This window comes from Schistocerca cancellata, chromosome 11, assembly GCF_023864275.1.
Source record: "Schistocerca cancellata isolate TAMUIC-IGC-003103 chromosome 11, iqSchCanc2.1, whole genome shotgun sequence".
Taxonomy (NCBI): domain Eukaryota; kingdom Metazoa; phylum Arthropoda; class Insecta; order Orthoptera; family Acrididae; genus Schistocerca; species Schistocerca cancellata.
In genome coordinates, this window is record NC_064636.1 from 149772746 (window position 1) to 149791303 (window position 18558).

The following is an 18558-nucleotide window of genomic DNA, read 5'->3' on the forward strand; positions in this document are numbered from 1 at the left end:
GAGACATCAACAAGGCAGTCCAGAATATAATTACAGCCATTCATTTGACAGGTGATTTAGCAATCCCCTGTTCCTCGGGCCTGTTCTGACAAGAGTACCTTGGCAGTCATCAGAGATTGCAGAGGCCATTAGCAATAGTAGGCAGGCTCTCCAGCACTGTAAGTGACACAAATCGATGGAGCATCTTATTTACTTCAAGTGGCTTCATGCCCGGGTCTGCCCCCTGATGAAATGATGTAAACAAGAATGTTGGGAGCTGCATGTTTCAGCTATCGGACCACATACCTCTCCTTTGCAGATTTGACCTAAGATGAGACATGGCTACATCTACTAGACACTAGTAGGTGTATCTGCCATTACCTTGAAATTGATCTGTCTGCACTGACTCAGACACCATGGCTGAACATGTTGCTGTTCATATGCTCGAGTCTCAGCATCTGAGAATTATCAACCTGTTTCTCATGTTCTCAAGCAATGGGTGGAGCAAAGGCAATTACCTTTTACTACATGCCACCTGGAGCTGTATGAAGCTCCATTCATTGAATGGGAATTAATCAGTGTCCTAGCCTTCCGGCCTGATACAGCTCCAGAGTGAGGTCACATCCACAACCAAATGATCAAGCACCTATCAGTGGATTGTCAGCATCATATCCTTGCCATCTGTAACTGGGTCTGGAACGAGGACCAGTTCCCATCACAGCCATTAAAAGCATTATTGTCACAGTGCTGAAACTGGGTAAGCACCTCTAGAGATTGGCAGTTATCTCCCAGTAAGTTTGACCAACGTTTTCCATAAATTGCTTGAATGCACAGTGAGCTGGTGGCTGTGTGGCTCCTTGAGTCTCGGGGTCATCTGGCTGCATACCCATGTGATTTTCTCCAAAGCTGTTCCACCACTGATAATCTGTTTTGCCTGCAATCTGACAGCCTACTAGCTTTCACCCAGTGTCAATTCATTACAGCTGTCTTCTTCGACCTGCAAAAGCTGTATGACACAAGGCAGTGACACCATATCCTTGCTACCTTACACAGGTGGGGTGTGTTGAATCCACTCCCAATTTTCATCTAGAACTTCCTGTCACAGTGTATGTTCTGGGTTCTAGATGGTGCTTTCCACAACACTTCCCATATACAAGAGAATGGAGTCCTGCAGGGCTCTGTACTGAGTGCCCTTGTCTTTCTACAAGCCATCAATGGTTACCTCCAGCTGTGAGGTCATCAGTATCACACTTCTTGTATGCTGACTATTTCTGCCTCTTACTATTGCTCCTCTAGTGTGGATGGGACTGAACATAGACTGTAAGGTGCCATACGAAAGACGTGGCCATGGGCACTCACCCGTGGCTTTTGGTATTCAGCTGCCAAGACCCAGGTCACAGTTTTCTGTCAACATCGTATGGTTCGTCCACAACCAGAACTTTATGTTGATGACAAACTACTCAATGTGGCAGGAACTTACTGCTTTTTAGGACTGGTCTTCGATTCTTAGTTGACATGCATTCCCAATCTTTTGCAGTGTAAGTGAAAGTGCTTGCTGCACCTCAGTACGCTTTGTCACCTGAGTAACACCAGCAGGGATGCAGAGTGCACTACCCTTCTGCAGCCTTACAAATCCATAATACAACCCTGTCTTTGTTATGGGAGTCTGGCTTATGGCACAGCATCATCATCGTCGTCATTGTGGATACAGGATCTGATGCACCACTGTGGGGTTTGATTTGCAACAAGAGCCTTTTGAAGTAGTCCTGTAGACAGATAACACATGGAGGCTGGGGTCCATTCATTGTATATCAGGTGCCAACAACAGCTTCTCAGTTATGCTACCTATGTTTGCAACTCTCCTCAGTATCCAAACTATCGTTCCCTCTTTCCAAACACGGAAACCCATCTTCCACAATGGTGGCCCGGGTCAGGGATTTTGATCGCAGTCCACACACTGTCGCTCCCCTCCGAACTCCAGTTATTTCTTCCTCCACCTCTCCTCTAGGCCCACTCACATACACCTCTGTGGGAAACCCATTGGTCACAGCTTTGTCTTGACCCATCATGAGGTCTGAGAGACATGGTCTCTCCTGAGGCCCTCTGCCACCCATTTTTGTCTGTCCTTGGTACATCCTGGAGTTCAGCAGTAGTCTATACTGATTGCTTGATGGTTGCTGATCACATGGGCGTGCTTACACTGTCATGGGTCATACTGAACTGCCTTCCTTGCTGGAACCTGTAGTGTTGGTAGCCATCTATTGTGCTCTTGAGCATATCCTTCCCTCCACTGGTGGGTCCTTCCCTCCCTCCACTGGTGGCCTCTTGACCAGTTTGAAAGCTTTCAACCAGTATTACCCTCAGCATCCCTTAGTCATTGCTAACCATTATTCCCTTGAGCAATGCGGATGCTCAGTGACATTTGTTTGGACTCTGGGTCATGTTGGGATCTCTGGGAATGAACTTGCTGACAACTTGCCCATATGGACTACCAGTAAACTGGCTCTGGTAATTAGTATTCTGCAAACAACCTCTGGTCAGCATTACACCAAGTTTTAGGAACCTGAATTACGGAATTAATCACTGTGACTTCAGACAACCAGTGATAAGGAGACTATGAATCTATGGAGGTCCTCCATGCAGGCGTCTCACAAGCATTCTACCATCGTTTGATGGCTCCACATCAGCCGTATCTGGTTGACTCATGGCCACCTCCTCCAGTGCCATCTCATTGTCATCAATCTCGTTCAACAGTGGTCTACATTTTGTTGTGCTGTTCAACCTAGCCACCCTGTGGCAGAACCTTAAACTCCTTAACTCACTACCCCTGGTGTTAAGAGATGATGCCTCAGTGGCTGACTTAGTTTTACGTTTATGTCATGAGGAAGGCTTATGTCGCTCTCTTTAAGGGAGGGCAACTGAACCTTATCAGCTCATTGAGGGGTTGGCAGAACCAGAACACTCTGTTGCCTCTTCTGCCGAGACCAGGCTGCGGCTATCTGGGCTTGGTGGACCAGCCTGGTTCTCAGCCTACCTGCTCTTTTACTTTTCTTCCCTCCTCTCACATTAATCTTTCGTCTCTGTACTTCTCTTGCCCTGTCTGTATTGATAGTCATTCCGAGGCAGTTTCTGAGTGAAGTACCTCTGGTAAATGGCGGGCCTGGGGATGTATGTCCCCTCATTGCATTCTGCTCCTGCTCTGTGGTGCTTCTTGCTGCTCCCTAAATGGGGCACCTTGTCTACCTTTTGTCCTCTGTCTCCCTTTTTTCTTTTTGTTCCTTATATTGGTTTGTGACCTTTCATAGACATTTGGGTTTTCTTCCTCTGGGTTGTGTGTGGTAGGCTCTCTCATACCAACAGTCATGTAGACCTGCCTGCCTGTTTGAGGAAGTAGGGATGGATGGATCTAGTAGTTTGGTGCCTTCAATCAACCAACTGCCTCTGTCCATCTGCTACCTCTCTGTCCATCTGTTCCTGCCACCTCCCTCTGTTTGTTGTTTTTCCCTTCCTCTTGCCACATCATCCTGCCCACCTCCATAGGAGGTTGCTGGTTCTTACCTTCTTAGTATTTTAGTCTAGATAGTAATATGTGTACTTGGCTTCACTGAAGTCGAACCAGTGGTTAAGAGGTGATGGAAAACACATCCACTTTCGTAATATGTATGGTTACTGTTTATGCTGGTTGCTGCTTGGTATGTAAGAAATAATTTTGATCGATATTTTGGGGTCAGTCACACACTGTTGTGCTTGCCTTCAAGAATAAACAAAGCTTTGGTTTCAAATATTTGAATTGTGGCTCCACATTTTCTCACTGCCTATATATATATAATTATTAGTGTTATGGCTATAACAGCTTCTACACAAGATCTGTTTAAAAGTCTCTCTCTCTCTCTCTCTCTCTCTCTCTCTCTCTCTCTCTCTCTCTCTCTCTCTCTCTCTCTCTCCTCCCTCCCCCTCTCCCCCCCTCTCTCTCTCTCTCCCCCCCCTCTCTCTCTCCCCCCCCCCCCCCTCTCTCTCTCTCTCTCTCCTCTCTCTCTCTCTCTCTCTCTCTCCCCCCCTCTCTCTCTCTCTCTCTCTCTCTCTCTCCCCCCCTCTCTCGAAGACACATTAAAGACGGAAAAGACTGAAGGGCCTAGTGTTTGGGTAAAACGAGATCCCGAACTAAAACAACATGCTGATGGGTCTGAGCATAATGTAAGTTTTCACACAAGCACTCTATTGTGGACGAAGTGTTGTAAGAATGTCATGACACAAATATGGGGCATTAGAGCTAAATTATCATGGATCGTGTACAATTGTAACCTATGATACCAGCTATTTTCAAGAATGTTTTTGATCGTCCAGTTGACTCTACTTAGATGTGTCATTTGTAGGTTATTACCAATAGTATTTTAACAGCACTTGTTACAAGCATATCTTTATGAACCATTACCCTTGCATTAATTTTTTTATTATGGTTCTATGTAATGAATGCCTTAAGTATTTGGTGTCAATGGAGCAAGGAAGACTTCCTGTTGGAAGTAATTGTTAATCTTGTTACATGTCTCTGTGTCACAGTGCTGTAACAGATGATGGGGAACTATGATATGTAATGGGTATATTGTAGAGTTCCCAGTCACTATTCACTGTAGTATTTACATCATTACTGAAACCCTGCATTGGGTGTATGTAATTCATTATGATTTTCCTCCAGTACACATGAAATAAATTTGCATTGTTTCCTAAAGAGCAGGCACTGAAAATACATGGTGACAGAGAAAGAAGCTGTGTAAATAGCATTAAATTTGGTTAATTTTGATGATGATGTGTGGAATGCCATATTCATTTGATAAATGACCAAAAAGTGCTGTTTATGGGTTTACTGCTAGAAGATTATTTTCATCTCTATATTATCTGAGTTTTTTGAATTGTTGCCACACACGCATATCAAGTTTGTATATGGAAGTATGACCGCCCTATAGAGCAGGCCATAGGGCCTCTGAAATCAGAGTAGATTATGTGACAGGAATAAAAAGTGAAAGTATGCCAAATAAATATTACACAATTGCTGATAACAAAATCAGTGCAATAAGAACTGATTTGGATGCACTGAGATACTCGCTCTTCCCAGTTGATAAAAATCACTGCAAAGTTGGATGATAGTCATAAGAAAGGAATATTGAGAGCTGTGTCATACACACAGAAGTTAGCAAGCAGTTATAATTCACAGATTGTTTTCTTCTTTCAGACTGTTAAAGATCCATTGGGAATATCTTGGCCCACTGATTTTATCAAGGAGGATCCCGAATTAAATTTGGAAATGAATATAACTGAGAATATTGTAAGTATTCACATCTCAGATGTATTGTTTGTAGTTAAGTAATAAGTCTTTTGTTAAGTGTGTAGAGTAAAAGATGCATTCAGTGGAATTGTCACAGATTGTCAGTTTTATGGAACTTGTTGCTGTTCATAATTGTAGAGTATTCTTATACTTTTGCACTTGACTTTATCACCTGTTAAATGCTGACTGTTTTAAATAGAAGTGGAAAGGGACTGGTGGTGAGTATAATCCTGTTTCCCATAGCTCATGTTGATATAAACTATACTGTATAATGGCTGTGTGTGATGGTCACAACATTAACATTTAGATGAAGTGTAAGTTGTAGTAGTCTAGGTCATTAGAGTAATATACCTCCTTTCAGTAACTCCTGATAAATACAATTCAAAAGAACATTGGCTGTTCTTATCTTTTATGTGAATCATAGTTATTCTTACCTCAAAAATCTTTTGTGTTTTGAAAGAGAGAGATAAAATTGGTGTTGTAGATCAGCCCTAATACTTTGGCCACAACCTGTACATATTGTGGCAGCTTCTGTGGTACCTGTTATATTAGTTACAAAATTTTCAATAGTAGAAAAACTCTGTGTATGGCTTTTGGTGACTGATTGTACATAGATGAAGCCATGTGTGACCTCACCATTTGAGTCCTGACAGATCTAAAGAAGAAATACTAATTTTTGAAATATTCTTTATGACCTTGCTAAGGGAAAGAGATAAACATGTCACAGGAATGAAATTGGACAGACTGGGAGTATTCAACACACAATTGCAGAAATTTTGGTACTGGCTCACTCTTGATCTCATTATTCATAAACTTCCTGCAGTTATAAAGGATTCTTCATGCACTGAAATGTTGACTTCTTCAAACAAACAAGCATACAGGTCAAGGAACCAAACTATCATGCTATGGACAAGTCGGGGAGTATGTAAAGGAGTGTAGCTGATTCACAGCTAACAGGCGAAGACTTAATGTCACAGAGCCTCATATTATGCCATTTTAAACTAATTAAAGGGATGCATTGGCATCACAAGTAGACAGTACAGTAAGTGAAACAGTAGTAGTGTTGTTCCACAAGAAGGGTTTCATAGAAATGAGAATGTCATGCATAGAAGTCAGGGATGTGCATATGGGGAGTTTGGCTAAAAGAACGAACTGTAGGGTGTTCTAGAGCATAGCTGTAGTTGTCAAAGTGGCTGGATTGTAGTTGGTGACCACTAACCATAAAAATACAAAAGGCCTCTGCATGCAGCCCAAGAGATTACAGGTCAAACAAGATGCCTCCATGGCACAAGGGCCAGAGGTTCAGGGATAATGTCCACTGCATGGAGTGCTGCTCCCACAGCAAGTGTGCAGAACAGTGTGTCGCTGGTTGTGTGTTCTGGGAAACCATGTCATGTGGTTGGCACTGGAATCACTGATGTGTACCCCACTTGTTACTTTGAAAATATGTAACTTTGCTTAAATAGTGGTGGACACATGAGCAAGTCTATGAATGGGATGTGTGACCATAACAGTGATCCTGAGTAGCACATGCAGCTGTGCAGTGAACATATTAGCTCTGTCAGCAAGAGTGACATGCAGTCTTTGTGGTCTCAGTAGCATAAAATGCTAGGGCTTAATAATGATACTGAAAAATAGGGCTGACCCTTTTGATACTGGCCAACAAGATTCTGTGTTAGCAAGACCAAGCTAGCAAGATAGCAAAGTAATACTTTGTTGGAGAAGCAATTCAATGGCAGGCTGCTACATCTGTTACTGGTAGGTTCAAACAATACACAAGTGTTACAGAGTTGCCTCAGAAACTCAAATGAGAATTCCCAGACAGAAGGTGACGTTCTTTTGAGAAATTCTATTCAGAAAATTTAGAGAACTGCCATTTGAAACTGACTGCTGATCGATTTTGTTGTTTCCAACATACATTGCACATAAGGACTATAAAGATAAAATTCGAGAAATCAGGGCTGATATGGAGGCACATACAGTCTTTCTCCCTCGTATTTGCAAGTGGAATGGGAAAGGAAATGACCAGCAGGGTTATGGGGTACCTTTCGCCACGTGCCATTAGGTAGATAGCGGTGTATCGATGTATATGTAGATACTAGGTAAAGTAAGTAGCTGACTAATGTAGTAGGAGTAACAGTGATATTTTAGTAGTAAATGTACATATACATACATACATACAAAATAATCTATTAGCAGTTCCCATAATTAGCAGTGTGAGTAGATTAGCACTAGTCAGTAGCAGCTGGTTGTCAGTATTCTTGTGGGAGCTTCTGCCTTCAGATCTGCACCCTGGCTCATCCCACATCCATCCACATCATTTATGGAATGCAATGTGTAAATCGAAGTGTGAACAAATGGATATGATTAACACCCCATCTCTAGCCACAGCAGAGGTACAGTGTTGAAAGCAAATTTAATGACAAAAATTCTGAAACATTCAATAATAAATGCAACCCATCAAGACAAATTAAGGTTATCATATTTTACTGAAAGAAATTATACCTGTATGATCAATTCCTCAGAGTGATTAAAATCATCAGATTTCACAGGACTGTAACTTTGTCATAAATAAAGATATAGAACTGGGGTCATATTTTTACTTCTATACATTCCTGAAAAGCCTTTATTTACAAAGGAACTATACGATTTTCCCATTGTGTACAATTTGTGTCTGCACATACAACATTAAGGTGCTTCTCACAGCTGTGTTTAGGATCAGATTCATTATTTACTGATCACAAATATCAATTCTTTTCAACTTCTTCAGACTTGACCCATGCATTTACAAGCATGTCAGTTTAGGAAACTCACTGCTATTGCCATGTAGCATTGTAGTTCAAAATTGTTGGAAGAGGAAGCACATAGGTGGAGCTTTCCACAAACTCCCACCAATAAAAAAAGATACCATACTGTGAGATGAAGCAAATTTCAAGGTTAGATCGGCAGCCCATTATAGCTGATCAATACCTCAGGCAGATTACTGTTAAGAAGTGCTCTTTCATGCAGGTTCCAATGTGCAGTGGTACACCATACGTATGAAAAATTGTTTCCGATAATTTTCCATCTCTTCTGTTTTGGGTCCATTTGTGTGTTTTCTTATAATGTCAACTTCCTTCAGTTTGTTACAGAACTCCCTTTTCCTCAGATGAAATTCAGTGATGATCTCACTAAACTGTTAATCACATTACATAAGTTGAATAATAAATCGTGATCACTACAACAAACTTCTTGTCCCATATTGCACAGCACATTACCCTTATTAATGTTGCAGCTACCAGTTCAAGTCTTATCCCTTGAAGAGTCATTTTATAAGATGTAAAGTAATCAGAAATGACCTGCTACTGGAATTACTAGACATTATTGGCCATACTCTAAGTGAAACATACTGCGTACAGTTCCTTGGTGTCTGCTTGGATTTCATATTGAAATGGGGTCAACAAATTGGTAAACTTGTCGATTCCCTCAGCGTTACTCACCTAGAGGCAATTACGATGGCTTCTTTTGGATTTTTCACTTTTTTTTTTTTTGGAATTATCTTCTGACACAGCCAACTAGAAATAAATAAAATATTAGTTACTTAATGTAAAAACCAAAAGAGTTCTATAGTGACATGAAGGTGCAAGATTCCCTAGGTCAGTGAAGAAGTTTATGCAAGGTGTTCATATCACATTCCTACTACAAGATTGTGTTGGATAAATACTAATTTGTTCATAGCTGCCATGCCCTATAAGATTATCCCATTGGATAGTACTGAGTGAAAGAATGCTAGGAAGCATTTCTGCAAGTTGACACTCTGGACGAACATTCATTAATTGCAAGGCAGAAAAGTATGAGCTATTTGGTTGACTCATTCTCATGCTGATGCCTCCTTAATCTATTATTGATTTGAATGCCCAAGAACTTAACGCGTGGATCCTCATCCAGTGTCTGTCCCTTGTATCTGTGTCATTTGGAGCTGTTTGGATCTGCACTATGTGTGGTTATGAAAGTATAAAATTTGAATTTTGGTTCTGTTGCTGTACACCAGTTGCAAGCATGTTCCATTATTCTCCTGGCTGTTTCTATTATGAATGTGTTTGCCAGTTATCAGTGTACGCGTGTCACCAGCAGGCATTGCAGATTTTGGAGGCACTTCCAATGGTTTTAGCTCAACATTCATGTAGTTCAGTATACATCAAATGATGAACCCTGTGGGACATCGTATTAATTGTTTCCCCATTTTGTAACCAGTTTTACTCCCAAGGTATCATTTATTACTATGACACAGTTTTTTGTTGCTAAGCTAAGATTCAGTTCTTGTAACTGTAATTCTTTTAACACCATAACAGCGTTGTTTACTGAGTAAAGGGAGATCAAGGTTTTAATGTGATGCCAATAAGTTTTCTCCACTTGTACTGCATATTTCAGTCATGCTGTGAAGTCAGCACAGTATTTTAGTTATTAGGTTGCTACAATCATCACAAGATGATTTCCTGCTTCTGTCACTAAATGATTCTTGTGATTGATTTGACCATTCAACCTTCAAGGAACTCCCTTTTCAGATGAAAATGCACTCTGAACCTTGCTCACTGAGTTCTTTGCCTTAAAACCACGTGACTTCTACAGTTACAGAATGAAAGTCATCCCAGCTGGGAGACTGCTGTAAGTAGTGAAGGAGAACATTTCATTGATTATCTCTTATTTGTATCTGTTATCTACTTAAACTTATAGAAAAATGCGATGAACCATGTACCAAACAAATACTTGCTGCAGATGGGAACATATGCCTAACATTTTTTTCCTTTTACTGGTAAACTGTTTTTTCTTTCATCTATGTCTAACCAGTATGTAAAATGTTCAAAATAATACTTGGTCTGTTAAGCCCAATGTCTGAGTTGAGATATTGCTCTCACAGATTGGTATTGTACATATCTTTTACAACACAGTTAACTTGGTGAATGTGTGCTGAGTCTTCAGTGATTAATTACATTGTCTTTAGTTGTCTAGTTTATAAGAAATTTAATATTTTCTCAAAATAATTCTGATCCCCAATTGAATTTATGGCTGAGTAAATGTCAGAACATTCTTAATTTCTTGTCATAAAATGATGTGGCTCTGTTGAGAGGTTAATGCAATCTGTGCACCATTGTTTCTCAGAATGTTGGAGTACTGTGTGGATCAGCTGTGTTGCGACAGTTATCCAACATTAAAGCTAATTACTCTTGTTCTGAGGTATTGGTTTAAGTAATTTTAATGAATTACCCAAAGGGTGCATTGAAATATTATCAACAAATGAGCATAGCATCTAAAAGTAATTCCGTATGAAGAAAATGCAATGAAGTAGTGACAGAACCAGTAAATTAGTTATTGAATTTGTTTACCTCATTGTAGAAATGAGTGAAGCACTAAATATCCACCAATTGATATTGGAAATAATTTGAATTTGTTGCATGATTAGTAGGCCTGGTAGTTGTAGTGGACAGAGGTAAAATTATTTTTTAATGGAACATAACAGTATACTTACTCATTAAAGGTCAGTTGAATCAAAAATACAATTCAGCTGAGGAAAGAGTGAATCCAAGTTTCCTCTTGGGCGATCACACATATGAAAAGTGAGTTCCATTAATTGTTATAGTAACATTTCCTTTTCAAAATGATCGATAATGCGTTAACACAGTTGGCTGTGTGCAATTAAAGATAGCACCTGAAACAATCTTTTAAAATTGTGTTTAAATCAGAAATTATTTGAATTGCACCCTTCCTGTAAGATACAAATACATAAGGGCTGTGTTATATTAGGCGCCCAATAATTGTATCAAAAACTTGAAATCTTGAAGATAAGTCAAAAACTAATTGCATTTGGGAGACCACACATTCTATACACAACTCACAAAAATAGTGTCATTCATAATGCAGTTTTTGATACTCCAACAAACTAAAACTATATGTAAATCATAAGATTTAAATACATAGGTCTCAATTTTTCATTACGTTACATTTTCGTATAAAAAAAGCAAGATTCATCTTGCAACACAGTCGTAGGTCCCAATTCTAAAGACATAAGTAAAATCTATTGCTTTTTAAATAATCCTTGGCTAATTTATTAATGTTAAAATTTGTTCAGTTCTAACAAAAAGTGTTGTCCCTTTTGCATTGTGTGAATAAATTGTTGCCTTTAGAATGGGTTTCAAAAACATTACCATAGCTTCTGCATTTTCAGAGATGCCATAGAAATTGTTTTATACCTTTCTCATTTAAAATTTCTATAGTGCCAAACAATCCAGGATTTATCAGATAAACGTGCACATCCTTGCCAGCATCTGTTGCAATGGTCTTCATCTGCAGCATTTGATCCCTGCAAGAATTATTTTACACCTCTGAATACCCAGCACATCTTTGATGGGTTGCATCCTTAGTTACGAGAAATTTTTTTTTTTTTTTTTTTTTTTTTTTTTTTTTTCAATCTGCAGGGTTGTTGTGACAACAATATTATGATAGCTTACGAATATGAGCAAAAAGTTTGACATGAATGTAAGTTGTGCTCACTCATTTGTCAAACCATCTTGCAGCACCATAAAACATGGTTTTCGCTTGAATCTGAGTTTGTGCACATTTATAAAAATCTGTATCTCAGCCAGCATACCATTTTCTGTGTTTCATCTGCTTCCACACTCCTCTCATTGTACCACCAGTAGCATCCATGACAACTTTACCACGTCATGCAGCAAAGAATAACAATCCATTTCCACTTCAAATACTTTCGAACAGAAATTGGATAATGTACTTGTTTTCAAATAAAGTACAGCCATCTCAACAAATTGTCAACTTTTTTGAGATATGACATTTTCTTCTTTACATCACCTTTAATTTGTATAAGAACACAGTAACAGACACTGTTTCATGTGTTAGATCTCATTAGTCATGATGGCATGATAAAATGTTTCTGCAGCATCCAGGCAAAGCCTGTGAAGCCTGTACTTGTTCATGTGATGAATGAACACTTTTGTCTTCATTAAACAGAGAAAAATTTTCTACGAAGTCTGTTTGTAGATCTCCAGATTTGAGAGAGCCATTTTGCACATATCCCCAATTCAGCAGATTGTGAGTGTTTAATGAAGCAGGGAAATATTAAATATAACATTTGCTTATCAATTTCTGACACTACATCAGCAATGGTACCATTAACGCCTGTATATTTTAGTTGCCTGTCAACATCAATCCATATTTCCATTTTACTACTTTGTCAGTCAACTTCATTATTTAATGTGGAGTGAAGTTTAGAAGTTACAGTTTTTACACTACATACATGAGTTCATAGTATTCATGAATTAACAGTAGACCACATGTTCCAGTAACTCCTTACCTCAAGAAAAAATGCTCTTTTCGGTGCATTCACCAGATAGAGTTGGCATGATACCTACATACATACATAGAGGTGTATTCAAAACGAACAAATTTGTAATGAATGAAAGTACTTTTTATTTGCCCCAGTCCTGTGTCTGCCTAAAATTGCTTATAAGCTCCCTGAGCTGAAAATACTATGTCGTGTTTTTGCAAAACTCTGTGCATTTTAGTTTCGGGATCTTTAGATAATTTAGTACCCTATCTGTCACCTGCTTGACAGATTGTCATATCTGTTGTAAAAAAATTCAACTGTTTACTTCTCTTTTTATGAAACCTTGTTATTCAGTTTGTGGTGTTAATGTTTGCTTAAACATTATGGAAGTTGTTGCACTGGAACAATTAATTTGTTAGTTACTGCATATTTCCGAGTTGGGCTGTCTGGATGTAGCTACCCTTTCACTCTCTCAAATTTACTATCCATTATCTTTAACAGAAATCTAGTATTAATAGTGTGAAACAATGCACCAGTCTTCATATACAGATCCCACAGGGGGCCCACAACTCCTTTGTAGATACATGCATGGCAAGCATGGGGCCCCAAGCTAGTGCAGTTCTCTTTCCTTTCCGGGCTGCGCTACCCCATTCCTCATCCCTCCTCATCCCCAATCCTTCCCTCCCGCTTTCCTCCCCTTTCCTCCCCCTTAACACTCCCTCTTCTTGGGAGTAATGTATCAAGCCTTTGTCCGGAGATGGATGTTTGAAAACTCCAGGATCCTGTTTCCTTTGTGTTTCTCCATCCTCACGCTTTCTTGCTCTATTGGTATTTCCCTGCTTTTACTCTTCTCCTTGCTTTCATGCCCTTACTTCTCTCTCTGCCTCTTTCTCCTTGCCCTATTCTCCTTGTCTTCTTTTCCGTGTCATATTCTCCGCTTCGGCATTTGAGATTCTTTCTTCTATCCTCCCATCCCTCTCTCTCTCTCTTTCCTCCCTGTGCGTGTCTGAAGGCCGACCCAAGTGTTCGCACACGTAGCCGAACGTGCCGATTGGTCCCTCTTTCCGTTTCTTGGGAGGTGTGACCTGAGGTATGAACAATCACCTAAGGCAGGAGTGGCCTCTTTTAGAGGGCCCCCACAGGGAAGGAGCGCACCATCAGAGATGCTGGCAATCATGGGGATTCATCTGCAATGGATTTCTCTTCTTTTTCTTCTTCTTCTTCTTCTTCTTCTTCTTCTTCTTCTTCTTCCCTGTCTTCTGCCCAAAAAAGAAAGCTAGATGAAACTCCTGTTCTGAAAATTCTACCACCAGCACCGAAGTTTCTTGTTGTCACAAGATCTGTCACAATTTCTCAACAGTCAACCCTTTCATCATTCAGAAGGGTGTAGATGCAATTGCAGGACCAGTGAAATCTTGTACTCGGTTGTGCAACGGTACCTTGCTGTTGGAGTCAGAGAGTGCCTTCCAGGCCCAAAAATTACTTTGAGCCACTCTCTTACACACATTTCCTGTACAGGTGGAGGCCCATCGCACCTTGAATTGGTCGCATGGCGTGGTGTATACCAGGTCACTCAATGGACTGATGAGGAGATTCTGTCTTTCCTCTCTGATCAGGGAGTGACGGCCGTCCATCAGGTCGTGAAAAGGGTCAACGAGGACCTCATACCGACCCGAACCATATTCCTGACATTCGACAATGTGCAATTGCCTTCTCGAATTAAAGCGAGTTATGAGGTCATTTCTGTTGGCGTATGTACCCAGCCCTACAAGGTGTTACCAATGTCAGTGGTTTAACCATACACAGCAGTCTTCTTTAAGTGTGGCTAAATGCATTACCTGTGGCAGGGTTGCCCATGAGGGTGACTGTCCACCTCCATCCCTTCATTGCATTAACTGTTTGGGTGACCATGCTGCCTCCTCTTGCGACTGCCCCATTTACAAAGATGAGAAAAGTATACAGAAAATTCGAGTGAAAGAGGTGTCAACCTCGGCTGCTCACAACTTATTCAATAGCAGAAAGCCCACTGTGCTTCTGGCAGGTAAATACAGTACTGTTCTCACCTCTCCTCGGCCTACCGGCCTACACAGACACGCGATCTAACATTTAGCGATTCGGTCGTCAGATCGGCCACTGCTAAGATCGCCTAATCAACATCTCCTCTTCCTTTTGCCAACCCTAAGGCTCAAACATAATCATCTGCTACTGCTAAGATGAGGACCTCTAAATTAGATGCTTGGACCTTCAAAAAAGAACAGACACGCGAAGATTTCTTGCGTATACAAACTTCACGGCCTCAACTGTTCTTTCGATAAAACGTAATTCTTCAAAGATGGCTCATAGAAAAGAGTTCTCCATCTCTGCCGAGGCGTGTTTCTTCTACTGCGCCACCCAATGGTTGCTGTCGCTGGCCATCTTCAGTTTCACCAGGCCGCACTGCTGGTAGCCGATCATCTGGCCTTTCACCGGCGGAGGCAGCTGCCCCTACTGACCAGTTCAGGAAGGTGGCAGATGCAACTGTTGAGTTGATGGCCCATGACTCACCACCTGTCGATTGCAGCAGCAGCAGCAGCAGCAGCAGCAGCAGTGCTCCCTCGAAGCTAGGCCCTCAGCAGCCATCGAGGTGACCTTTTCTTGTTTCTTTTTTTTCTTTTCGTTTTCATAATGGCACTTCTTCAATGGAATATTCGCGGCATTCGGTCCAACCAAGAGGAGCTAAAATTGCTCCTTCGAATGCACTGCCCTCTTGTCGTAGGTCTCCAAGAAACGAAGTTATGCCCATGCGATCGTATTGATCTGGCACACTATACCTCCGTGTGTTTTGACCTACCCCCTGTGGCAGGTATTCCGGCTCATGGAGGGGTCATGTTGCTGGTTCGGGATGATGTCTGCTATGATCCAATCACATTGCACACCGATCTGCAGGCAGTTGCCATCTGAATTACTCTCCCCACTTTCACATATTCCATTTGTACTGTTTACACTCCATCATCGTCTGCCTTTACTAGGGCAGACATTATACAATTGATTGCTCTGCTTCCTACACCATTTTTGTTGATTGGAGACTTTAATGTCCACCATCCCCTTTGGGGCTCTCCAGCATACTGCCCAAGAGGCTGCCTCTTGCAGACCTTTTCAACCACCTCAATCTAATCTGCTTAAATACCGGTGCATCTACCTTCCTTTCAGGCGCAACGCATACCTATTCCCACTTGGACCTCTCAATATCCACTATCGAACTTGCATGTCAGTTCGAGTGGTATGCTCTTTCTCACCCATACTCGAGCGCCTTTTTCCCCTGCATAATCCATGTCCTGCATCACACCCCTTCTCCACGTTCCACTAGCTGGAACATCTCCAAAGCCGACTTGGGCTTTTCACCTTCCTGGCAATCTTCCATCATAAAAACTTATCCAGCTGCGATAGTCAGGTTGCATACCTCACGGACGTTATTCTCACTGCTGCTGAACATTCCATCCCTCATACTTCCTCTTCTCTGTGTCGAGTACCAGTCCCCTGGTGGACTACAGCATGCAACGTCACTATTTGTGCTCAGCGACATGCTTTACAGACCTTCCAACGCCACCCTACAATGGTGAACTGTATCAGTTACAAATGACTCCGTGCACAATGTCATTGTGTTATCAAAGAAAGCAAAAAGGTTTTCTAGGTGGCTTTCACCAGCCCATTCAACAGTTTTCAACAGTTTTATTCCTTCGGTTGTTTGGGGTGGCCTGCGCAGGCTATCTGGCACCAAGGCCCACTCCCAGATTTCTGCCCTGACTGTAGCGAATGAAGTCCTTGTGGATACTGAGGATGTCTCAAATGTCTTCAGCCACTTTTTTTGCGGAGGTTTCGAGCTCTGCCCATTACCACCCTGCCTTCCTCCCCCGAAAACAAGCAGAGGAGGCACGGCCACCTTCTTTCTAGTCTTTGAATCGTGAAAGTTACAATGCCACCTTCACTGTGCGGGAACTCGAAAGTGCACTCGCCTGGTACCGATCCTCTCCTCCGGGGCCTGATGGTATCCATATTCAGATGCTGAAGAGCCTTTCTCCTGCAGGTGTAGGCTTTCTTCTTCGCGCCTATAATTGCATCTGGACTGAAAGTCATGTTCCCACACACTGGCATAAAGCAATTGTTGTTCCCATACCCAAACCAGGAAAGGACAAACACCTTCCTTCCAGTTATTGCCCCATCTCCCTTACCAGCTGTGTCTGCAAGGTGATTGAGCGCATGGTAAATTCTCAATTGGTTTGGCTCCTTGAATCACGATGCCTCCTTACCAATGTCTAATGTGGCTTTCGTAGGCACCGCTTTGCTTTTGCCCACCTAGTTACTTTGAAACTTCCTGGTAGATTAAAACTGTGTGCCCGACCGAGACTTGAACTCGGGACCTTTGCCTTTCGGGGGCAAGTGCTCTACCATCTGAGCTATCGAAGCACGATTCACGCCCGGTACTCACAGCTTTACTTCTGCCAGTACCTCATCTCCTACCTTCCAAACTTTACAGAAGCTCGGGCACACAGTTTTAATCTTCCAGGAAGTTTCATATCAGCGCACACTCCGCTGCAGAGTGAAAATCTCATTCTGGACCTAGTTACTTTGTTTACCTTAATTATGAGCAACTTTTTGTGTAAGCACCAGATGGTGTTTGTGTTCTTCAATTTGGAGAAGGCTTAAGACACCTGTTGGAGGGCAGGCATTCTCTGCACCATGCACATTTGGGGCCTTCGTGGTCGCCTCCCTCTTTTTATTAATGCATATTTAATGGATCGAATGTTCAGGGTACATGTGCGTTCTGTTTTGTCAGATGCCTTTCGCTAGAAGAATGGGGTGCCCCTGGGCTCTGTTTTGAGCGTGGCCCTTTTAGCCATAGCTATCAATCCAATAATGGATTGCCTTCCAGCTGACATTTCAGACTCCCTTTTCGTGGATGACTTTACGATCTACTGCAGCACTCAGAGAACATGTCTCATGAGCGCTGTCTTCAGCGTTGTCTAGACCGTCTATATTCATGGAGTGTTGCTAACGGTGTCTGTTTTTCTGGTGAGAAAACGGTCTGTATGAACTTCTGGCATTAGAGTTTCTTCCACCATCCATACATCTCGGTCCAGTTGCTCTCCCATTCTTGGAGGCAACAAAATTTTTAAGGCTTGCGTTTGACAGGAAACTTTGCTGATCTCCACATGTTTCTTGCTTGGTTGCTTGTTGTACCCGTTCCCTAAATGTCCTCCGTGTTCTCAGCAGTACGTCATGGGGAGCAGATCGAATGGTCTTGCTTTGCTTACATTGGTCCATTGTCCAATAAAAGCTGGATTACGGGAGCTTTGTCTGCTCTTCTGCCCGGCCGTCCACCTCATGCCGTCTAAAGTCTATCCATCATCAGGGACTATATCTGGCAACTGGAGCATTCTACACCAGCCATGTTGAGAGGCTTTATTCTAAAGCTGCCGAATTACCGCTAAACTACTGGTGCTATATGTTGCTTTGTTGGTATGGCTGCCGACTGATGTCTATGGCAAACCACCCGACATATTTCTTCCTCTTAGAAGTCTCTCTCAACCGCCAATAAGGGCTGTATGTCTCTGCCATATTACCTCCTGGAGTTCGCTTTCATCGCCTGCTTCAGCAACTTGATTTTACCCTCACTACAACTTTTAGAGTGGGTGAGAGCCCAACACCACCTTGGCTCCAGGCTCAGGTTCGCATTCACCTTGAACTCGGCTCGCTTCCAAAGGAGAGGACTGCGGATTCAATATACCACTCAAGGTTTGTCGAACTTCGTTCGAGGCTCGCTAATGACGTCATGTACACAGATGGCTCCAAGACTACTGTGGGTGTCGAATGTGCGTTTGTCATTGGTGATGATACCTTTCAATACCGGCTCCTTGACCAGTGTTCAAGCTTTACAGCTGAGCTTTTTGCTCTCTATCAGGCT

General features: G+C 41.9%; 1 protein-coding gene across 1 annotated transcript in view; it reads left to right on the forward strand.

Annotated features, from left to right (window-relative positions):
* Positions 1 to 18558, forward strand: part of LOC126108610 (zinc finger protein 492-like) — a 138821-nt gene that overhangs the window by 21292 nt on the left and 98971 nt on the right. Inside the window, exon 4 of the mRNA XM_049913913.1 lies at positions 5207 to 5299. Coding sequence (XP_049769870.1) covers positions 5207 to 5299 — 93 coding nt within the window. The remainder of the gene's footprint in view (positions 1 to 5206; positions 5300 to 18558) is intronic.